At 46.9% G+C, this 24,286-nt stretch overlaps 1 protein-coding gene across 2 annotated transcripts in view; it reads left to right on the top strand.

The window, feature by feature from the left end:
- Positions 1–5,112: 5,112 nt before the first annotated feature.
- The window catches only part of NOTCH2 (notch receptor 2), an 88,205-nt gene continuing 69,031 nt past the window's right edge, over positions 5,113–24,286 (top strand). For both annotated transcript variants that reach the window (XR_012995477.1, XM_076339814.1), the window contains exons 1-2: positions 5,113–5,176; positions 15,213–15,294. Coding sequence is in view for 1 of the 2 variants with exons in the window: in XM_076339814.1 (XP_076195929.1) it covers positions 15,224–15,294 (71 nt within the window). In the remaining variant the exon portion in view is untranslated. The remainder of the gene's footprint in view (positions 5,177–15,212; positions 15,295–24,286) is intronic.

Raw genomic sequence — 24,286 nt, 5'->3', positions numbered from 1 at the left:
TCCCCACTTCCCATGCCTACCCCGATGGGGCTGCCAGACCCCCGCCACGGGGCTTTCTCTGGGCTGACGGCTGCAGGGAGGAGCCCAGCATGATTTTGAATCATGGCTCAGAAAACCCCCTGCGGCTGAGCCTCGGCACTCTGCAGAGAGATGATAAACCTGTTTCCTCTGTCATTGCTTTTTTTTTCTTTTCCTTCCCCCAGCCTCCCACCAGCAGCACCCCAGTCCTGTGGGTGCTCCCCGGATGCTCCCCAGTCGCCCCGGCACGCTCTGCTCCCCTAGCACGCTGCCCACGCTTGCTGGAAACAGGACTCCCCAGCCCCGTTGCGGCACAGCACCCGGAGCGGAAAGTGCACCCTCCTCATCAGCTGCTGCTGGGGCCCCCGAAAATGGCAGTAGACACAGGATTTGCATAGAGGAGCAGAAATAAATGTGCTTGCTGGAGTCACGGTGACCCCGAGTCCTCTGCACCGGGACACGAGTGGGTCCCCGTGGTGCTGGAGCCCGCAGAGCCTGGGGTGTCTGTGGCTCCCTGGGATCTTTCCTGGAGCTGCATGTCCCCCATGCATGGCCATGAGCCCCTCGCAGCTGAGATGGCATCTTGCCCCCAGCATCTGCCTCGGGAGAGGAGGGGACCGTCAAGGAGAGAAGGGACCTGGGCGGTCTCCGGCTCAGTGCTGACTTGGAGCAGGCTGTGCAGAGGCTCCCGCCCGGTGCCAAGAGGGATGTAATGGCACAGCCGGGGACTGAGGCTGACCTCTGGGTTCCGCAGGAGTAGGAATAAGCCTCTGTTCTGCTATCCCATGCCCCTACTTGCGTGGGGACCGTAGGTGATCAGGGCTGTGCCCAGGTGGCCAGCCCACAGCGAGAGGTGCCCAGAGGGGTGGCTTGCATGGGCCATGCACTGGGAGAGGAGTGGGGTGTTTGTCATCTGCTTTAGCTCCCCGGCAGCTGCCGACCAAGAGGGAGAGCTGCAGGCTTCCATCTGCGCAGCTGGTCCCGGGTACAGACCCAAAAAAGGCAACTGAAGGACAGATCTGAGTGGTACTGCTGTGCCAGCCAGGGTGGTGGGGGGCTGCTGTGCTGCGCCACAGGGGCTCATTGAAGTGATGAGCACTCTTTGGCATTCCTGTTCCATCACCTTTTGCTTGCATCTGTTGTCTCACACTGGGGTCTCTGTGGGAAGGGGCCACCCATGCTGGCATAAGGCGCTGGGTGCTCCACCACCATCATTACAGCACCAGCTGCTACGTGGAGGGCAACCACAAATCAGTGAATCCTTGCTCCATCGCATGGCCAGAGCCAGGAGCATTTCAGGAGCTTCACAGCCACACCGTACATCAGACCAACCTTGGTAAAAGCAGTGTGCATGGAGCTGTGCAGCTCCGTCTGCAACATAAGTACTGCAGGGGCTGCTGAGAGCGAGGGTGGCGGTGCGGAAGGCAGAGGGTATGAATTCCCCGGGCGATTAAGCGGGGCGGCAGCGGTGGCTCAGGGCACCCAGCGCATTCCTGTGGGGCCTGATGCAGGAATGCCTTTGCACTTCTCTGGGTTTTTTTTAAGACGGTAAGCTGGCAGGTAAGGTAATCACAGCGAAAGCCAAGTCATGTGAATGTTAAGAGTTAGCAGATGAGCCACAGGACAAGCTATTTGCAGCACAAGTGCAAGGCTGCCAGCCCCGAGGATTTTGTTGGAAACCTCTCTCCCTCCTGTTTTTCTTAAACCTCTTGGCTGCTGATGTCTTGTAACTATGAAATACCCTCAGCTTCCATTTTAACAGGCTTCCAGCTCTTCTGTTCACAAAAAAGAAAGCTGGGATATATGACTCAAGCATATCCTAAGGACCCCCAGACCAGGGGCAGGTAAAAATGAGGCAACATTTATCTGGGTGTGTAAGATGCTGGGATGTAAGGCAGGCATTTGGGTGTGGGCTGAGCTGAGGTCTGAATGTCTGAACTGCCAGCAATGTCACTGAAAGGTTATTGCAAGAAAACACAATTTATTCTGAGAACGCCAATGCAAAGCTGGTGAAACCAGCGGTTCCTCCAAGGTGAGGGACAGAGGACAAGTGATGCGATGCTCGCTGAGCATGTACAGACACCCAAAAAGCACCTCAGACTGTTTAAATACATTTTGCCTTCTGGGGGGAGAGCTGGGTGGCAGAGGGCTGGGTGTGCTCCGGCGCTGGAAGCAATGCCAGCTGAGGGATTAGGAGGGCTGAACAGACTCCATATCCACGGCATCACTAGTTAAATGGCCCCGGCAATTAGGGAAATCCTGGCACTTTGGCTGACAAAGGCAGGGGGATCAAGCCCTCTCTGCGGCTCCATGTTAGGAGTCTCACTCTGCAATGATTTTGGTTGCCCGCTCCATAGAGCAGCAGTGCGCTCGTTTTGCTCTCAGTGTGTGCAGACCGCTCTCCAGCCCCAGCACTTTTCAGGCTTCCTGCCCCTCTGCTTCAAAGCCAGCCCCGTGTGCCGGCCCGCAAGCCATCACTGGCGGGTGGAGGCGGGTGGAGGCGCTGGGCTGTCACCAGCGGTGTCAGGGTCCGGGTCCCCCCATTCAGCAGGGACCCCCGGGTGATGCTGAGTGGTTGGTCTCTGCAGACAACGTGGCTGGCCGTGAAAGGGGGTGAAGGCGTCCTGCCACCCTGCCCGCCACCCTGCCTGCCACCCTGGGTGGCCAGGGCTTGGCTCCCGCACCCGGGCAAGATGCTCCGTGGGCAAAGCAGGGCAAGGCACGGGGGAAACCGGTTGGAAACTACGGAAAACCTTGCCACAGCCCTCCCGTTCCAGTGCTGGCCACTGGTCATCTCTGGGTGGGAAAATGGGTGGGAAAAGTCGCATGGTAGGGCTGGAAGGTCACTTCTGCTGGCAGGTGCCCTGTGTGACGAACCTTTGCTTGTTTGCATATGGTGTTGTTAATGGGACTGTAACAGGGTGCGTAAGAAAAAGCAATGCTGAAACATACTTTTAACTCCTCTACAAACAGCTTATAGCTTAATGACAGACCTACGGGGATGATGGGGAACTAATTGAGGAGCTTTGGCATGGGGATGCAGTGGGGTGCCCACCCCTGTCCCCTTCCCACTCTGCCCTGCACGTTCCCTCCTGGCATGGGCAACCTGCCTGGCCAGGGCTTGGCTCAGGGGGCAGCTCAGCCCTCTCCTCCCCAGCTGCAAAACCCCTGCTGACCATCCACATCCATCTCCTCCAAACCTTTACCACGCCAGGGGCTGCTCTCACCCCTTTTCTCTGGCTGACAGAAGCTGTGGGATGCTCTCCCCTGCATGTGGCTGAGCCCGCATACACCCAGGAGAGCGGGATCAGAGCGGAGGGATGGGAGCAATCAGCAGGTTCCCCAGACCTGCGGAAGCAAAGCGAAGCCTACCCTTACCTGGGCTGGGAGCAAAGCAACACCTTCCCTCATCCAGGCTGGATTTCCCCAACGAGCCCCATTTGTCAGGTGGAGCTGGTTGCCCTCATGGCAGCTTCCAAGAGCTGCACCGGGGTGGCCACGGATGCTGTCCCTGCGCTGGGGGTCAGTAGCTTGTGCTCAGGCCAAGTGAAACAGAGATGATGGAGGACTGGCTGCTTCAAGGTCAGGGATAATAAGTAATGCTCAGTGCTGGGGGGACCTGGAAATGGCAGCTTTTGGTGAAACACCAGAATTCCTCCTGAACTAGCTGCATTAGGGAAAGCAACCCCAAGCCCTCCTTGGTCACATTCCTGCCTGTCTCTCCTTGACTCCCAGCTTGGCTTCGTGATCTTTTTTTTTTTTAAGCATTGGTTGCTGCCACCCATAATTTTATATGTGGAAAGTTTTGGGCATGCTGGGGGTCTGGCCTCCACCCCGGCAGGCGCGGAGCTGCGGGGAGGGAGGTGTCCCAGGACCAGTGCTGTGGGACAGCCATCACAGCTGGAAGGCACCACCGTCTGCCCGTGAGCGGCCGTCGGAGCGGTGATGGGAAGCTCTGGCAGCTGTGTGGGACGGTGGGGGATTCATCATCCAGGCTGCATCAGTATACCTGGAAAAAATAATCGTGGTGGTAGGGCACGTGGGTAGACCATGCAGCTCCATGCTTGGGAGGAGCCCCGGGATCTGGCAATTTACAGGGGGAAAACAGTGAACTTTATTCATTGTCCCCTCTCTCTCCCCCAAACCCAGCACAATCCTGCCTTTGCGGGCCAGGCTGCCGTGTCAGCACCGCACACAAAGGGCTCTCAGTCTGCAGGGAGCTGGAGCCAGGGCAGAAGGTTTTTTAACGCTTTAAATGATGGCCGAGCACTGGGAGGGATCTTGAGGTTGAATTCAGGCGCTACAGCGAGCGACGGGCCCTGTACAGCCCCGCTGCCCTCCCGAGACCTCCTCCGCGGGAATCCGGTTCTCCTCCTGGGCTTTTGCAGCACGAGCAGCCGTGGGGCTGAGCCGTGGGGCGGCGAGCTCGTACGCCTGCTCCAGAGGCTCCCCTTCCCACCGGGGCGAACCTCCGGCGGCCGACGCTGTTTTCGGGTTCCCCTTCCCATGGGTGCCTGCCCTCGGGCAACGCTCCATCACCCCTGCGCGGCAGCTGCCTGCACCCCACGTCTGAGCAAAGGGCAGGGCGGCGCCTCGGCCAGCGCGTCAGGTGGAGTACGCTGTTGTCCCCCACCGCGGGCACCCGCCGCCGCCGCCACCCCCCCCCAGGGGCATGACAACGCGTCCCGCTGCCCCTGCCCTCCATCCCCATCGCCGTCCGCCCCCCATCCCCACCGCCCTGCTCCCTGCTCCCCCTGCCCGCCGGCCTGTCCCCGCTGCCCGGCCCCACGCAGCCACAGCCCCCCCCATCCCCTCCGCTGCCCCCTCCCGTCCCCACCCCGCCCGGTCCCCTCTCGGCCCCGCCCCGAGGTCCCCGGCCGGGCGCCCCCTGGCGGCGGGCGGGCGGGGCAGGGCGTGGCGTGGCGGGCGGCGCGGCGGAGGAAGCGGGGGCGGCACGTCTCAACCGTGTCCCTCCGCGCGGGGCGGCTGCAGGCGCCATCGGCGGCCGGTCAGATCCCTCCGCGTCGCGCCGCGCCGCGCCGTGCCGTGCCAGTGGCGGCGGGAGCGGCCGTGGCCATGGCCCGCGGAGCGGGGCCGGCGCTCGCCGCCCTCCTCGGCCTGGTGCTGGCCGTGCTCAGCCGCGCCGAGCCCGCGGCCGGTGAGTGACGGGGGGGCGGCGGCGAGGGGCCGTGGGGGCCTGTGGGGCTGAGGCGGTGCGCGGACGGCGCTTCGCCGGGAGGCTGCGGCGCTGAGGGGCTGCCCGGAGCCGCCCCGTGCCCGGCCCGGCGTCGCGAGGGAGGACCGGCCCCTCTCCCGGCGCCGCTTCAAACGCGGTCGCGCCGGCGTCGGTGTCACCTTCCCCCCTGGGGCCGGCCGGGGAAGGGAACCCGGCTCGGTGAGGGGGAGGGGGGGGGGGGGTCGGCGGGGCCGCAGCGGCCGCGCGTGGGGTGTCATCGCGTGGGGGGCGGCGCCGCGGGGGCCGCCGCCTCTTTGTGTGGAGCGGGCCCCCCCCCCCCCAAGCCGGGCTCACCTGCGCGCCGAGCCGAGCCGCCCCGCGGGCTGGTGGTGCGGGTCCAGCCCGCGAAGCAGGGGCTCCCCGGGGTGCAGACCGCGGGAGGGCTGCGGGCTCCGTACGGAGCAGCGTGTCGCTGCACGCGTGGGGGCTGCTCTCCCGTGGGAGCTTACACGTAACGGAAAACTGAAATGGAAGTCGTCCTTTACTGACGATGCACGGCAGCGATAGGTGTACTATTGCAAAAACGGTTTGAGTGCTTGAGGTCTTTTGATTTCAAAACACGGGAGAAAATGGTTTACTGCTTTCCATCGCTTGAAATACCTGTGCATCGTGTTCATTCTAGCCTCTTTGTTGAGGAAGTATCTGCACATCCAGAAAGAATTTCTGTGTATCCTCCTCCTTTAATTGTTAGTCAGTTCAGGCGTGATGAAGCCATGTGTGCACATCTGAAGAAACTGCTGCTTTTTGTCACTGTTCCCTGTTACATGTTGGCATTTGCAATATGTTTTACAGCTGGGCTGGAGAACACGATCCATAGCCTTAACTGTTGGGTTCTGATGGATTTCATGCCTCTCCCAGCAGCAGTCCTGCTCCTAGAGTAAAGCATGTGCAGCCTTGCAGCACTTTAAAGCTATCAAGGACCAGCAGTCATTGATTACTTATGTGACTTCTCATTCTTTCTTCCTTTTTGCTCCTGAGAGGCCAGGTTCCTTTTTAGATGACTTGTGAAGAGTGTAGCAATGGGAGAAAGTGGTAGTGGAAGCTGTTTAGTGCGTGACCGAGCAAGACGCTGCTAATTTCAGCAGTTTTATTCTTTGGCATAGTTAGGAGTGGAAGCTGGCATCTGCAGAGTTTTGACCACTGCTGCTGTCTTGGGTACAGAGTAGTCGGGTTAATCAATCTGTTTTGACTTTGAAATGGTCATTATTTGTCTCTGGGGAGAAATGCTTTTTTTGTTTCCGGTAACCCCCTCTGAAATCTGACTTGCTTAGTTTTACTGATATGTTGCAAGAAGGTGGTTTGAGTAAAAAAAAAAAAAAAAAAAAAAAAAGCTATTTCCTGAATGTGTTTTGGCCAGCTTTGCCCAAAAGGGGCTGGAAAAATAAAGGGTCTTTCAAGGGTAGGTGTCTTATAAATTCAGAAATACGTTTTCTTGGTAGGGTAGAGGTGTGGTGCATAGGAGGACTGTTATTTCCGTAAATGGCTTACACGGTCCAGTAAGGCGGCAAAATACTATTTTTGCAAAGACTAAACGTCATGTCCACTTAGTTAAACTGTACCTTCATAGCAGCAACTTGTCAGCTTATTGCTAGCCCTACAAGTTCCTTCTCTGACAGGGGCTGAGAGGAGAAGTAGCTGTGGTATCACTTGTCACTTGACTGGCTATGGATACCTACCAGGCTGGTTGAGGTCCTCCCATGCTGCAGAAGTTTTTGGCATCGTGGGTGAAATCTCTTCCCAGTGCTAAACAAAGGCTGGTTGTCAGAGGTGACAAATCTAGACTGAAAATGACTCCTGTTGTTCATGAGATACTGACGTGCATCTGGTTCTTGGGAGTGGGAGCTGTGGCTTGACTTAATGGGAAAGATGAAGTCACCGAAAGGGTATTTTCAGGTGCATATTCAACTGTCTTGATGCTCTTGTGCAAGAGGAGGCAGGTATCTGATGTCAGCCCTCTTGGTCAATAAATAGGAGGCTCCTGGATGCACTAAGCGCTATGGTTTGGACTACTCAACTCTGCCACATCGTGCAAGCCCAGTGGTGTAGCAACTTGCTTTTCCAGTTGAGCCATTGTTTAGTTTTGCAAAAGGCTGCAGTTGAAGTTGCAGTAAGCTGGGGTGGGGCAGCAACACCTGCGCTTTTGGTGAGGATACTCTCCTGATAATTGCTGTGAATGATTTGCTCCTCTTCTGATCAGACAGCAATGGGTGAAACAGGAATCCTCGCTAGTAGAGCCCACCCTAATTACCCACTGTCATTATTAACACTTGGGTTTTGCTAAGCCCGGTTTCACCAGGTTGCTGTTGACTATCAGTCCGTATTTCTAACAGGTTGCAATATGTTTTAATCTAGAGCAGCACAAAGGTAGCACGTTGGTGTGGACTGCAGTTTGAGATCTTTAGTATTCAAACAGTGACACTTTTGAGGACTTTAGATAATGCTGACAATGACGGTCTGCTTGATACGGATTTGCTTACGGAAGAGCAAGTTTTACTTGATCTTTTGAAGGTGTTACTGTCTATCAAACTTGTTCTTAATCAAAGATGCTGATTTAGACTTTCAAAAGGGAGTGTGATGAGAATCTGGCTAACTCGCATCACTTCCTTCAGGGCATCACATAGATTAGAAATATGTGAAGATGAAGATCCTCTCGCTGACATTTCAGGACTTGTATCCTTGGGAAAAGAGGACTTACGCCTCTGGTGGCATTTGGCATTCGAATCTCTTACAATGGGTGGGTTGTTTTTTTGTCAGCTTCCACAGCTATTTCCCTCCCTCCCTTATTCTAGGTGTCTTGCTGCTGTGGCAATAAGTGGGTATTTCTCTTCAATATGCTCTGGTCCTGTTCAGCTCCTCCCATTTTCAAAAACAGTATCTGTATTGTGAGAGGGGATGGGTGGCTGGCATTTGAACCCAGGACAAGGAGTAGGTGAAAGAGCAGCAGCAGGATGCTGGCAGCCTGTTTCTTCTGGAGTTGGGAATCTTACTTAACAGCAAAACCAAACAGCCACAACTTGTAACTTCAGATGTGACGTAGTTTCCTTTAAGTTTGTACTCTTGGCTAATGAATGCGAAGCCGAGGAATGATACAGTGATTATTAATTCTCACCCCTCCTTTGGGACACGTTAGGGAAATGTCATCCATGTTGGGGGAAAAAAGAGCTTCCCTAAGCATCTGTGTTAAAAAGTCCTTTTGTAGTTATATTCTTAGTTTCTGTGAATTCACTCTGAAATCATTTTGCCAACAGAAGTCAGGGGCTGTCAGTGCCCATCTAGAAGAAACAGTGCTTATATCGTTCTAAACACAGTCATCTGAGAGCTGCAGAAATAATAATTCGTTCTGTTTAGAAAATAGTCTGTTCCTAGGGCACATGTCCTTTTTTTAGACTGCTATGAGGATGGAAAAAGAGCTTTGTATCTCAAAATGGCACGGGCGTCTGCTGTTTGTTCCATGCAGCAAGTCTTCATCTCGTTTCTCTGACATCACCCTGGATGGCTGCAGAAGTACTGCTCAGCACAAGTAGCGGGCTAGCATTTCTGCACAAGCAAACATGCTTAACGTTCAAATTAATAAAGATTTAGTGCTGGAGAATGATGGAAGACTTTGGAGAAGACGGGAGCATGGCTCCCGTCTGCCAGATTGCCATGGAAACACCAATACCTCTTCAGGTCTTTAATTGCCTTCCCTACATTTTTTTGTTGAAAACTTTTTTTTAACAATGCTTTATGTTGCCGTTCTGGATTGTAGGCATTTTGGCTTTGTTTGGAAAACTGAAAATAGGGGAAGGCAGGGAACAGTAGCTGTGCAAGGAAATGGAGAATATGGTGACTGACGGGCTTTCAAACTGTATTACAAGTTCATCCTGAATTCAATATGTATTATAATTTGTAGTTCTTCACCAGGAACAGCGTCACATGAACTGTAGCTGCATCTGATAGAAATAACAGTCGTCCTGCAGGTTCGTAGGCCTAAGGACCCTGAGGACAGAAAAACTTAAACTCTATCTGTGAATTTGCACAATGGTTCCCAGCTCTGTTCTTAGGAGGGCCAGTTAGTAGTTTTTGCCAGTTCCTAGAAGTTCGGAGGAGAGATTTGAAACAGATGATTGCAGGGCATGCAGTTTTGTGTGTCCGAGAGCTTAATGTAGTCAGATTTGCTGTTTGTACTCTTGAGTTAAAAAAACCAAAAACCTGGTGGACTTCTACAGCAAAATTTCTTCTTACTGGCTTGTTCTAAAATCTACTTAAATATTTTTTTGCAGTTTGTTTTTTTACACTTGTCTTACAAAGCCTGGAGAAGCTAGTGAAGAAAACCAGTTTAGGTATTGGGGGTTTCTCTTCCAAAAGGTACAGGATGTTGGCTGAGTGCCTTCACACTCCTCTGAGCTCTGCTCAGCTTCTCAGTTGATGAGTCTTGTATTATCCAATTGATTTCAGGCTTTTGTGCGTAAAAACAGCGGCGATCTCAATAATCTGATTAAAGCATTTTTACTTTACAGATGATTTCTATGCCTTATAGACAAGCTTTGTCCTTAACTACTACCTTCTGTCTGTGATGTGCAAACTGCTCAGCTTGTTTAAATCCCCTAAATGTTAACATTTTCTAAATCTGAGCTGAATATAAGGCTTTATCACTTTTTCACAGTAAGAATTTTTCCTGGTTTGTTGTCCCCTGTCCCCCGTAAGTGTGGCTGCCATGGGGTGATCTGTTCTTAAGAAAAAAAGAAAAAGCTATGTTCATATTTTCAGCTAGCACTTATTTACTAGTTGGTTCTTCCCTGGTACATAATCTCACTGGAACTGTAACCTGTTGAGGTTAGTGAATAGCGTAATTAGTTATCACTCCTTTGTGGTTTTCCTCCAAAATTCAGTTATCTTTGGGTATTCTCTCCGTTTGTGCAGTGCTTCTTATTCCTTACCAGCTTTTTCAGCAGCTGTTTGTGCAGTGCAAGGTGCCCGCCGTAGGAGTATTTTGTCCCTTTCTGCACAGCGAGGACCTACTGCTCTTCCTCCAGAATTACACCTCGTGCTTCAGCATTTTCTCTTAGCTGCTTTTTTCACGCTGTTTTTCCTGAAGGGAATTGGAAGCTGTGTTTTGCTCCCTTGGAATTTGAGACCCCTTGATTTGTAGCATAGCTGGTGTTTCTGACCATGCTGATGGTCATTCTCTTCAGAGCTGATCCACCTCTGGCAAGCAGCCTGAGCTTGCGTAAGATTCCCCATGCATCCTGCTGTTTGAGGGCTTTGAATCCTTTTTCCTCCTTTCTCTTCATATATAATGGGTAACACAGTTGAAATGACAGGCTATTTCTCATCAATGTCAATCAAGACAGAAAATCCACTGACTGCATAAAGGTTATTGAAACCTATTTTGTCCTTTGGTTTTCTTTCTAGTCCTTAATGTATTTTTAGCCTGACTTTTCTTCTCTGTTCAAGTAGGTTGTTTTCCACCCTCTCCGACAAGAGAGCTTTTGAACCTATGGACAAGTTTCAACCAAATATGACAGAGGTCTAGGTTCTTAAAAGATACTGAGTTTCTATGAACTTAATGGAAAATTTATGGACAGAAAGAGGAGAGGGACCCATCTAGTGTCCTCCCAAGGAGAAAGCTGTACCACCAGTTCAGCTGTGTTCTCTGCCAGAATATCACTCTCCCCTTATTTAAAGTAAAACCTTTGGTCAGAGCCTGCACCTTCTTAGATGCAGGATAATCAACCACAAAGCTACAGGAAACCAGCTTTATAACGTCTCTTCCTCACAGCATTAATTGTTTTGGTATTTTGCATTTTTATTTCTGCTTGACTTTTTCTGAACTTGTGGGTGAGGAGTTTATTGGCATAACTTTCCTTTTAGTATTTACAACAAAGCCCTTTCAGATGTTCTCTGGTTATAGCTCTGTTTCCCTATAGCAGCCTTCTCTCTTAAAAGCTGAACTCTGACACAGCTTCTGATCTTAATCCTTCACTATTTCTTTTAATTTTCTAGCCTAGAAAGTATCTGAATTTATAGTGGGCAGATGAAGTATAGAAACCAAATCACAACTTCCAGATCATCTTGGCATCCTAAAGAACAATGAGGCAGAAACACAACTTTTCTTTTCCTCCTAGATTTGCTTTAACTCTCTCCTCAGCCAAAAAGATTAAACCTCAGTGAAATTGTACTCAAGTGTGAGCTTTGGTAGATTCAGATGTTGAGAATCACATCACTTCCTACAGTGTTTCTGTGAGTAACGCTTTCTGCTTGCGCTCATTTTACAGCAGCGGCTGCCTCTTTTTTCCCTCTGGCCTTGGAAAATAGTCCTGGTAGGCTAGTTAAACATCAGGTTAGAATTTGTGTCTAAATGCAGGCATGTGCAAGGGTTTGTATGGACTCTAGGCTGGGTAGTATAGCTAATAACATTCACCTTGCGTGCACTTAGAGCCCTCGTCCGAGAAGTTTTTCAGACTTGGCTACGATGCATGCTAGAAATCGGGTGGTACTTTCACAAAGTGGTGGCGTGCCCACTTCATAAGAAGCCAGCCTTTCGATAATCATGGGATGTCTTCCCAATATTCCCGTAATATGCCCAAAAGGACCGATAAAAATCATGAAGTGGTTCAATACATTAAAAAGCCACGGGATTTCCCCTTGAAGACCTGCTGACATACTGGAGCTAGCCCTCCACCGCACGAAGAGTGCGAGGACTTGAAACATCACTGCCTGTGCTTGGTCTGGGCTAACCCAGCTTCTGATAGTCTTGGTGGTTTTGGCAAGCTAGAGCAAGTCCAGAAAACCAACAAATAATTCACCATTGCTGGTTTTCTAAACACAGCAGAAAACTGTCAAAAGCAGCCTGTTAAGACTCAAAGCCTTGACGGCGTGCTGATGCTATCTGTATGCTGCTTTATCTTTTCAAGACAAAAGTATTTCCAGTTAATATAATGGATGTAGCAAAACATACTTTTTATGCTGGCTGAGGTAGAAGGTGAAGTTTCTGATACTGTTAACTCTTGAGCACAACATGGCAGAGTAGCAGAAAAGTAGCTTTTGAAGTAAGTCATGTTGAAATGCCTTGGTTTTGCATGCATTGTGAAATTGTTAAAGATATCGTGAAATACAGGAAGACAGTGCTTTGTGCACAGAAATGCTAATTTTACTGTGAGAACTGTAGTCTTTGATTTCCCTTGTGATTTCTTTTTTAAAGAGAAGTGGTTATGTTACTTTTTAATACTCATTTTAATATAGAATATGGTTGCATTTACATTCACTTCAGCTTTAGTTGCATTTCAATGTATTTCTATTCAGCCTATTTTAGTCTTAAGCTGAAAAAGTACAAAAGAGTCTTTTTGCTTTTATTTTCTTAGCTTCTTTCACTTCTAACTTACTATGTACAAAATATATATTTAGCTGCCTGCATTGCCTCATTCACTGTGTGTCTCTGTTAAAGAATTCTAAGGACTAGTAGTAGTTTAATGACCTGCTAAACAGTAGTTCAAGGCAGGAATAATTTGTCAAAAACCAGGAGAAAATTAATCATTACTTCGCTAAAGCCTCTCTGCTGTGCCTGTATTTGGCCTAGCAAGCTAAACAGGAATCACTGATTTGGATCCTTATTGTGACCCCGAAAGCTGTCACCCTCTTGTTCCCCTCCGTGCAGTTGTCTGGGAGGTGGTTTTGGCCAAGTGCTAGTTAAGTTTTTACTATGTGGGTTACAAAATCAGCTGGCTGCTCAGTTCTCACTGGGGACGTGGATACTCAAAGAGATTACAAAATTGTGTTTGAAAGCACGGGCACAAAATAAATAATCCTCTGAGTATTTGTTTCACTGGCTTGATTGTGTGAAAAGAATGAAAATTCAAGGTAGTGAGATGAGAATACCAAGTCTGCTTCCCCTGCCAGTTCTCTGAAATGTGGTAAGGCTCATTTTAACCTTCTTCCATTTCCCTGGAGTAGCATAGGTGGTAAGAGAAGTCTGAATCATTACAGGTGCTTTTTCAGTTTCTCTTGAACACAATGTAACTGAACTATGCTAACTGGAATCTGTGCTGTGAAAACAAGCTGCTGTAGTGTTAAGACAGAAGCAGATGAAGTTTGGAGTCGAAGCCTCATGCATGTTGCCGTTAAATGGGATAAAAATTGTCAGACAGGTGCAAATCAGTGTGGTTTTGACCGCTGTGGGGGGGAATGCCATGCAAAATCCGTGTTAATATTTCTGTCGCTTAGTAACCCTGACCTCAGGGGTTATCTGAAAGGGGCTCAGAGTGGAATTTTGTTCATTTCCTGAGAGCTCTGCAGAAGCAGCGCCATCCAAGTGCCCCTTTTTCAGAAGTCAAGTTAACAGAGACAGGCATGCTTGTATTGTGGGAAATACTGATAATTTTCCTGGGCAACTGGGTTTAATTTAACTGTATTCTCTATAGGGATTGCAAGTGTGAAATGCTCCTATGGTACCTTGTAGTGCATGTGACCTGTTTATGTGCTCCAAGGTTATTGAGAAATAACACTTCAAGCCCTGGATAGCAGTAACTGGAGTCTGTTCCAAGTTGTCTAATTGCTGGACTGAGTTAGGGCTGGTTTCAGGGAGAGCTTAGTGGCACTGGTGCGTTAACTCTTCTGTTTCTGAGCCCCATTCCTTAGTCACCAGCATATAAACTTTGGTGGTGGTTTGGACCAGTTTTCTCTGATGCCCCTTGCTGAATTTGTATTGAAAATTTAATCCATCTTGAGGAAAGGAAATCATGCTTAAAACAAAATGAGGCAATGTGCCCTACAGCAACTGGTGCGCAAGCAGGCAGTTTAGGTGGTTGGATGTTATTGATGCTTCTAGGTGCCTTAACTAAGATTGGTTAAATGCTTTCCCAAATGCAGTAAGGTTGTTGAAATAGGGTCTGTAAAGGCACAGAAGCGTGTGTGTTTGGGGACCAGGAGACAGAACTGGAGGCTGGGAAGAGCATGTGACTTCTGGGTGTCTGGGTAAGTTTAGGATAGGACCCAGATCTTCTGGTTCTGAGAGCTTTATCCACTAGTTTGGTGCCATTCAAATGGCAGGCTTTGGTCTAGGTGGACTGGCTAAATTTTTGTGGTTCTAGAGTGCCCTCTGCTTCTGCAGGGTTTCCATAGTTCTCACCGTTCTGGTCACTTCAGAAATAGCCATGGCGTGCTGCTTCAGGTCCCCATGAAGAGATGAGCACTTGCCAGGGCTGGAGCTGATGTGTCGCTTCCATCAGAGCTTCCAGTAGACTTGGATAAAAATTGACTGGCCCTGAACTGTATCATACCTAATGCCTTTTTTAAAACACAATACCGAAAATGTCAAGTTTGAGCTACAGAGTATCTCCTCCTTAGAAATACCAAATTCTTTGCTGAAAGTCTTTAACGTCTCTGATGTTTTCACTTACTCCCAAACACAATCCTGAGTGAAATCAGAAGTGTCACAACAGTAATGATGTTGCAGCAAATTCTGGATTGCTAGAAATGTACAGCAGGTGAGCTTATGAGGGACAGATGCCCCTATTTCAGTGCCAAATGTCCCTAGAGATAGTAGAAAAGAAGGAAAGAATTTGAGACAAAATATTGTGAAAGGTAGTGTAGGAGTAGTTGCCTCATTTCAGAGAATTTTAATCCAGAATTTTGATCAGAAAGTAGTAATTGGTGACACTTAACCCAAAATACATAAGTGCTGACACGAATGTCTTTGTAGCTTGCTGAAATTACTGCGTGCTTTGCTTTGAAAATCTACCTGAAAGAAATTCTGGAAACATTTAGTTGCCTGATGAACAAATCTGTATTTGATTCTTCTTTCAGTCTGGCTCTTTTGATGCTGCCAGAGATTAAATTAAACTATGTGCTAGTGTCTTTGGTTTTGTTCCAGTCATATAAAATTTTCTACTATAAGATTTTCATTCCCCAAAATATGCTAATGAAGCTTTGACTTGACATGTACGGCTACTGATTTGACTGTTGTTTTCTTTTCTTTCAGCTTTGCAGTGTATGGATGATTCCAAGCCATGTGTTAATGAGGGAAAGTGCATTCCGTATAAAAATGGTACAGGATATTGCAAGTAAGTTGGTTTCATTTCTAATCAATTTAATTACTAATCTTCTTTCATTCAGGAAGAATGAAAGGAAGTGTGAATTGTTAAGATTTTCTTATCGGGTGCATTAAGTGTAACGGTTTTAGCACAGTTGGTGTTTCTTGATAATGCATTAGTTCTTCTGCGCTAGCTTTTTGTAACGTAAGAAATCTGGAGTTCTTTTTCAGATTTTCAGGTTTGGATCTTGTCGGTTTGATTTCTTTGCATGAGGTTAGGAAGCAAGGCCAAAGTGATCATAGAGGTAAACTCTGTACCTTGCTTCCAGACCCACAAGTTAAGTTGGAACTTGCTCTCCATCTTATAGCTTGCCTTACTTCATAGCGCTTCAGCCCCAATTTGAATATTTTTTTTTTTTTTCAGAACTACTCTGCACTCTGAAGTGTGCCAGTTCCCTTCCACATGCTGGAGAGCAAGTAATATGTGGGAGTTGTAAAAACAAACTAACAAAAAACCCCAAACACACACCCACGTTTGTCTTTATTGCATAATTGATTTTGGTAAATGTTGACACCCATCTTTAATGGTGCCTTCACTTTGTTGCTGCGTGGAAAGCTGGTCAGCGGGAACTTTGGCGGTGTGTGTGGTGTCTGGAGAATGATATCACATCTATTTAAATGCAGTTCACCTTTCAAACGGCAGTATTTAGATTTTCTTTAAATGAAGTGATATTTTGCAAAACGATAAATCCTCCTTGTTTGGCAGGATTAACTTACTACGTCTGCAGTAAATGGATTATTTTCTAAACCTCGTTTGCTTCATCAGTGCAAGCTGTGCCATTTTCTAGCATGCTAAATCCCTCTTTCCTTACTGCTAACGTTCTTTAAATATTAGTGAATTTTGTCTTGTTGATTTAGCTGGGCTAACACACAGCTCTGCTCTTCACCCTTTTGTACACATCCATCTTCCCTAGCCACAACTTTTAGTTCTTTCTGTTAATGTGGTACATAAAACTTGATATACTTAAATTGCACCTGTGGCACACAAAGGGGAAATCATAATCTAATTTGAGGTTCTTCTCAGTTTCAAATCAATACCTGGTGTGCAGAAAGGCCATAGAAAGGCAAATATGTAACTTGTTATTCCCTGTTGTTTTTTTCAAATTTTTAACTGTTACTGCTTCCTAGTCTTTTCCTTTCCGTGGCTTTATATTGCTGTCAACAGAAACAAGCTGCTCTTCTGAAAAGAAAGCTGGAACTTTTCCTGCTTTTCACCTGTATTTTAAGACTGAAACAAGAAATTGTGTGACGTTAGTAGGTCTTTCTGATGCGTACTTAAGCATGTTAGTCTGGAGCCGAAGTATGTGGGTCACAATGAAGGTAATAAACAAGGGTGGTATTGATGTTGGTGTCGCTTGTACCTCCCTAAGGATGTTTTCTCCAACTTGCATGTTCCTCTTAACCATGACTTAGACTGTTTAAAAAAAAAAAAAAAAATTATTTGGTTCATCTGATTAACTTCCATTCAATATTTGTAGTGCAGTCCAGATCTTGACACATTTCCCTTATCACAGTGGCAGCTTTGACCACTCTTACATTTTTTTAGCGCAGAGTTATTTATAATTCTAATGTTGCCTTCTTCCTTTTGGTGCAGTCTTCTTCCAAGTCTTAAGCCAGCCCCTCCTTCAAGTAACAGCTTGGTCCCTTTGCAGGTGCCAGAGTAACTGGAAAGGCTAATAGAGGCCTGTATACAGAGATTAGTATGTGTCTGTTTTCTAGATCTGGCTTAAGAACTCTTTTTTGCAGAAAGGAAGGAAAAAATAGCAAAAACCCCTCAATTGTGGAGACTCTACCTTTAGCAGGCTGATTCTTAGCATCCTGTTCTGGTTTTAATTTTTTTTTTCTTTCCTGCACTATGAGGAACTCTGAATAGGGGAACTTTCTATCTGGTGTAGTAACCTAAATGACTTTCTGAATTTTTGATGGCTCTAAGAGTAGAAATACTTTGTTCAGGAAACTGAACTTATTACTAAAGCAAGTGGCTTGGCTTCTAGCTCTGCAGGATCACTCACTGATGAGCTAAATCTCCACCCCTTCCACTTTCTTCAAGTTTTCTGCAGTACTTCCTCTGCTGGGCAATAAGTTATTACAATGGGCTCTCTTCCTCTTTCTGTACCTCCTCTCTGCCAAGTTGTTTGTTCTAGTGTGTGGTTGGTCCATCTAGTTAATCTTGCTGTCTGTAAGAAACAGGCAAACAGCTGAGGAAGAACCTGCATCAGAGGTAATCATATGTGATGAATAAGACATGAGTAACGTAAGCACTGGTAAGCAAAGCATCTAGTCTAGATATTTGGCAAAGCAGCAAGTGACAGCTTAGTGCTGAAACAGCTTTCTTTGTCAGAAAATCCTGTAGCATCTACTCCATTAAAACAGAAAGCTAGTTTTCTGCTAAGAAACCTTTATTCTGGTGCATCTGGCTTCTGTTATGGGAATAGCGATTGTGACCCTTGTAAGGAAATCGGAGTTGGATCTTTATCAGATTGCTCTTGCAAGTGCCCTTTAAGTAGCTCCGTTCCCCTGGTGACGCTGCTGGCCCATGGCTGTCATTTTGTGGCACTGTTTGATAGAATTACTGACCTTCTTTGACCTGGATTTTATATTTGGAAAATTACACGTTCCTGTGTTTGCATCTTCCAAGGTCAGAATTTTTGTTTGAGAGGTCTTTCTACACCCATTCACTGACTAGCACGGTGAGGACGCAGACCTTATTCCAAGGAATATGGCTGTATCTGCAGTAGCAGTATGAAGGGGACCTGTCATTCCAAGCTTTCTGGGTCCTGCTTTGACAAAAGACAGTTTCAGTTTGGGGTTTGGCTTTGCGTTGCACTGTGGTGGGCTTTGTTGTTTTTGTTGTGGGTTCCCTCCTGCCCCCAAAGCACCTCCAGGCAGCCTTTTGCACATTGAGGTGTTAAGCATGAAGGAGCCTTCTTGCATACTCTCATATCCAGCAAAGTAGCAGGATAACAAGTTGCTTGTTGCTTAATGCTAATGTTGAATGTCACAGGAAAACCCTTTCTCATCTCCCTGCTGCTAGATGACTGGGAAAGTAGTAGTAGGAAGAGTCTGGGGGATAGTACTGGTAACTTGCAGTATTTCTGCAGTTGCAGGCAGGCGGAGAAGGTGTGGGTACAGGGAGCTGTTTCAAGGACAAGAAGTGCAGAGATTTTGGCAACGCTGCCCGCTGTTTTCTGAGCACAAGAGTCTGCCCTGCTGCAGGTGGATGCAGGACTGGGCAGTCCCTCTGTGCTTGGAGTGGGGCAGGGCCCTGAAGCAGAGAGTATCTTGACTGGTTTCCCCATGTTTGGCAGCTGCGGCCTCTCCCGACTTCCCTCCCCTGTGCCCCAGTGACAGGGAGCAGAAGCAAGACTGTGCCAGGGAGAGAAGCAGAAGTGAGAAGGAAGGGAGTTCGGGTAGGGGTGCTCCAAGGTTTAGCGAGGAAACTGGGCCTTGCTACTCCTCATGCTTTGTAGGGTTTTAAGATTGGATTTTGACCTTAGGACTGTTGTACACTGCGTGCCCGGAAGGGATATCAGTACCTCTGTATGAACCAAAGTACTGCTTTAACTCTAGTGTCTTTTGTTGGGTCCTGATGGTAAAAAAAAAAAAAAAGGGAAAAAAAAAAGTACAGTGGCAACCATGGCTTGTTTCCTGTGCTTAGTCAAAAGTGGAGACTGCTGAAGTTGGCTGATTCCAAAAGGACAGTCTCCTTCAGCACATCCTTTCATGCCCAAAGCTGTCAGGATCTGTGCAGCTTTGTGTGCTTCTGTGCCTCTTCAGTGATCAGTGTTTTTCTCACCATGTGCAGAAGTTTGTGCATACTTTCACATTGCATGATACAGTTTTTTACCTCTTGACTGCAGGGTGGCAACAGGAGGACCTCAAAGCGTGCTAAAGTCAAAGCAGCAATAGCATGGCAGTAAAGGGCTTTTATCCTAATTCCAACCCCCAGTAACTCTAACCCCCTTGCCAGGTTTTTGACCTACCTTTCTTTCCAGCTGGATCTTCATAAATGAATTTTAACTCAAATTTAAGAGGATTTCTGGGGCTGAAGGCAAGATCCTAGACTGCAGAACTGCTTCCAAGACTGCAGCAGATATCTTCTCAGGATCTGTCTCAATAGACTAATCACTCCTAGACCAGTGAATGGGGAATACCCACAGGAGACCTTGTAGCAGGATGAGGTCTGAGAGTTTTCCAGAAGAGGCTAAATGCAAAAGTTGAAAAGTTGTCCCTTTCTGAGAATGGGCTGCCCTTTCCTGTTTCCTTCTGTCTCCTTTCAGAAGTTAAAGGAGACCCTTGAGACCAGGGCAGAGGAAAAAAGGGAGAGTACACAGCCTTTTAGCTTCAAATCTGGGAACAGAGCGGTGATTTGAGTCACTCGGTCAAAATTTTCTATTGTGATTTACCTGTGTAGACCAAAAGCTGTTCAGAACTCTGATGGTCAGAAAAAGCTGAACTAAACCTTGCCCGTTCAGACTTTGGTTGCTGTTACTCCTTGGTATACTGCGGAGTGGTATACTGTAGAAGTGTTTTCTGTTTCTGACTAGAAACAATAGCTGTGTACTGCTTTAAACGCAGAACAGAGAGGCCGTCCCATCCCATAGTTTGCATTCAAAGTATGACGCATAAATGGGAGCCTTGAGACATGGGAAGGAGCGTTTGTAAAGCTAACCAGAGAATCCTGTTCTCCCTCCTGAGAGGAGGTGTAGGTGTGGGAGGCAGAACCCGGGAGCCAGAGGGAAGTCTGGTTAAAATCTGTAGCAGAATAGCTGAGACCCTTCTCACGTTAGTCATCAGACTGCGTTTTTTTTTCCCCCTCCTCTGTTGAAGCATCTTCCAATCAAAGTGAAGGGAGTGTTGGGCTGAGGGGGGGAGAAGCAAGACTACTAGGAAATTCTTCCCTTCGCGTTTTAAATTAAAACCATCTGCTTCCTTCTGTGCATCTCCAGATGATATCACTGGGCCTGAATAGGAAACTCCCATGAAAATCAAACATCTGGAAGACTGGTTAAAACAGTCTATAAGGTGCATTTGAAGAGACTGTCCTATGAATGTGCCCAAGCAAATGTAGTATGGCAGATGAGGAGGTTTTTCCAACAGACCAGACGTATTTTCCAGAAGTCTTTTGAAAGCAAGAGAGAACTAAGTATTGGGAGGTAACTTCAATGTAGTTTTAGTGGCAGAAGAGCCAAAAATGCAGCTTTTGTGAGTCTTCTACTTTCACTTTGTAGCGTTAGGTTGTTAGAGTGAATGCAGCTCTGTGGATTTGTGGATACTTCAGATTTGGATAAATACCTTCATTTTGTTTTTACGTCTCTTGTTTAGCTCCATGAGAGCCTGAGCTAAGGCAAATGCAGGCTGGAGCTGAAAAGGAGGAGAAGGGGAAAAAAAAATAAAAATGGGCTGAGCTCTGACTAAAGTATTTGTGCTGGAAAGTAGCCCAGAGAGAGTAAAGGAGAAGCTTTAATTAGAAGCAGCTGCATAGCTGATGCAGCCCACAGGACATTTTCCCATTTCAAACTCTCTAGCTTTCAGAAATCATGATTTGAATTAAGTTGCATGTGAAATTTGTTCTTAAAAGATTAAATTCCTGTTGAAGTAGGTTAAGAGACCTCATGAGCTTCCAGAAAGTGCCAGAACAAACTTCATCTTTCTGTTTCTGAGTGTTAGATGGAAAACTGAGGAGAAACAGTGGCTTTTATTTGGAAAAGATTTGGTTTCCTGTTCTGACCATGTCATTTGGAGCTGACACAAGCTGCTACAATTTTAAGCTGCTCTGTAGACAAGTGGCTTTTTTTTTTTTGTTCTCCTAAAGAGAACTTGAAAGAGTAGGTTGGGATGAGAGCAAAGCAGGGGTGGTGGGAAGCTGGAGCTGCTGTTGAGGATAATCATATCCTTTAAAGAATTCTGGACTTAAACCACACTTTTTCAGTGTTTGCCTCTATTTTTAGAGAAACAATGCTGTGCCCAACATGAATCAGGGGCAAATATTTGCAGTTTTGTCTACACCAACATTTAGAACTAAATTACTAGTATTTGTGCCTAGAAATGTTGATGACAGGAGACATGGTTGAAAATCTGGACTGTAGGATTTTTGTTCTTTAACATTCAAAAATGATTGCACTGAATTGCTGGAGGGGAAAATTGCATAACTGTGTGACCAAGCACTTCTCCAGGAGGAGAACAAAATGGTGGGTAGAAGGGCCGTGTGTACCTGACCTACCATCTTTCCACAGGCAGGCACGTTCCCTCTGGCATATTCTGTAAGGCTTTGTCCTTCCAAATATAAAGAGCTAAAGTTAAAAGAGCTTTTGCTGTTCCCGGCTGGAGTGCTCCCTCATGTTTTTCTGATTAGCTTCAGAAGATACCGGAACAAGCCTGGTCTTGGAGCGCTCTTCAACTTTTTACCAGAACATTTGTGTACAAAACGCTGGGCCGTTTGTGGGTGATGGTTGCGAGTGTCGTCTTAGAGCACAGGTCTCAGCTTTCCTTTTAAATCATACCAGCAATACTCTTAATCAGTGTTTAGGCTCCCTCCTCCCTTTTACCTAGGGGCAATAGCTAAATGCACCTTCCAGTATCCCTGTGTGGTAGGGGGTGGGTGGGAGAGAAGGCATTTTTTGGTGGTTTATTTGCTTGTGGACAAAACATGAGATGTTCCTCTAGACTTTCTGGTTTGTTTTACAGCCTTTCAATGAAAAAGCACTTTAGGACTTATGTTTCAGGTGTATTTTGGTTTATTTTGTATTTGTGGAATGGTGGGTGGTGTTGGAAGGCCTCTTGTTTACCTGATGAGATGCCCTAGGTGGGGTTCTGTGAAATTCTGGTCTGTTGCTCTTTCTTTCATGATAAAGAGAACTACAAGTGCATGGCCTGTGTCTGCTGCTGTTAGTCTGAGGAGCTTGGTGTACTGCTGACACTGAAGACGGCTGAGCTGCCGAACCCCCCCCATCACTGGTGGTGGTGAAACCAGAAGAAATCCCTATAACGAGGTCTTGTAAGCCTTCTGGGACTGAAGTTCAATTTGACTGTATACATTCATCAGCTGCATATAGATGCCCAGAAACATGATTTAATTGTAGTTATCCAGACGGTCTCTGAGCAGAGCTAGCCAGCGCACCATGTGCAGGCTTGAATGCCGTGGGAGTTGAGCAGTCTTCCAGCTTCTGGCACAGCCGTCTTTGCTGGGTGCCAGATTTCGATGTGATTGAGCTCCTACAAAGCCGTGCTGTAGCCCGCTGGCGTTTGGACTGATTTCTAATCCGTATCGAGGAAGGATTTGGGATGTTAAAGGAACCCTATAGAACTGCCATGGTTTAGGCCCAGAATACCCAAAGATTGCCTCTCGTGTGATGTGGCAACAGCTCACGCTGACTGACAGCCTTCAGCTGTTACACCGGGGATGGCACAAGAGGCAGAGGATATTCTGCAGATGGTATTGTCTCAGGATTTGCTTTCTGTAACTTTATTAATCCTGCCTTGCCCTGCAAAAACTCTTCTTTCATGTCTCTTTTTGGGTACGAAGTTGAAAGTATTAAGGTATGGTGAAGGGAGCCTGACTTGGGTGTGGGGAATGGTAAATTACCACTATGCACATCTATTATATGACTTTCCTGCTTTAGACATAAGGCTAAAGCTAGTTAATAAATTTTAACATGAGAAAAAACAGTTGTGGTCATCTAGTAATGACCCCTTGTGTAACTCGGATAATAACCTCTCTGAATAGCTGTGTTTGAACTAGCGTGCATACTCTTTCTGGAACAGCCAATCCTGGTGTTCTTTTAAACAAGCATGAGTGATGGAGAAATTCCACTGCAACCTTAAATGCGTTGTTCCAGTTGTTTCTCTCCGCTGCTGAGAGACTCTGTATAAGTCTGTGTCTGAAGATAAAGATATTACCCTATTTCTAATCTTAATTTATATAGCTTGAACTTGTAGCTGCTCAGTCCTGTTATCCCTGTACCTTCTAGATTGGGAATTATTGTTAAATCTGAGTTTCTTTGTGGGTACTTGGAGCTTTTGATTAACTGTCTCCTCTCTTTTCCCTTTGATAAATAGACTGAGCCACCTGAGCTTTTCATTGTGTCAAGAGTTTTCTATTAATCATTACTATTGGCTTCTTTGAATTAATTTCAGTTCTTCCTTCTTAAAGAGCAGACACCAGAACTGATGTAATGGCCTAGTAATGGTTGTGCCATGCAAGTATCAGGTGTAGCATAATGTCTTTACTCCTACTGGATATTTGCTGTTTGTACAACTAAAGTATTCCTGGCCAAACTGTCACGCTAGGAATTCATGTTCAGCTGACTCTTAGGAACCCCCAGAGCAAGTCTGTCTTTCCCAGATCAGTCTCCTGTTTTCGGGAGGATGCTTTATATGTTTTTGTGTCTAGATGCATGACTTCTCAGTGCTTAAAGTACACTTTGCGTGCTGACTGCCTTCTTAAGCAGTTCGTGTTACTACTCTCTATGAAGAACTTGTCTTCTCTCTTACTACATGTTTGACCAGCATTGATGTTTTCTGTTGTTATTCATTGATAGAAGTGTTGAATAGCGTAGCAACAAAGGCAGATCCCTGTAGTATTCTGTTAAAAACACAGCTTCATGACTGTTCTTTGATTTTTTTTTTTTTTAAACTAAATTTAAAGGCCTATCCAGTTAGGTGGTGGGTTTTTTTGTTTCGGGTTTTTTTTTCAATCCACCGTACACTTTTAAATGCATAAGGAAAAGGCAGTCTCTTTACTGTTACATTCTTTTCTTGGGGCTAGCTAGATGCTTCGTATTTCTTGCAGCTGGAATCTCCTTCCTTTGCATTTGAGTAACTCATTGATTTAATAGTTGCACCTATCCTGTTCTGGAACAAAGTGCATCTAATGTTCACCTCTGAATTTTTTGCAGTGAAATACATGCCCTCTGAGGCTGTGAGTATCTTGGGTTACTTACCAGTTAAAGCATGCAGCTGTG

The sequence above is a fragment of the Aptenodytes patagonicus genome, chromosome 5, assembly GCF_965638725.1.
Source record: "Aptenodytes patagonicus chromosome 5, bAptPat1.pri.cur, whole genome shotgun sequence".
In the NCBI taxonomy this organism is placed as follows: domain Eukaryota; kingdom Metazoa; phylum Chordata; class Aves; order Sphenisciformes; family Spheniscidae; genus Aptenodytes; species Aptenodytes patagonicus.
The sequence above is the reverse complement of the archived record's forward strand: the minus strand, read 5'-3'. Positions and strand labels throughout refer to the sequence as shown.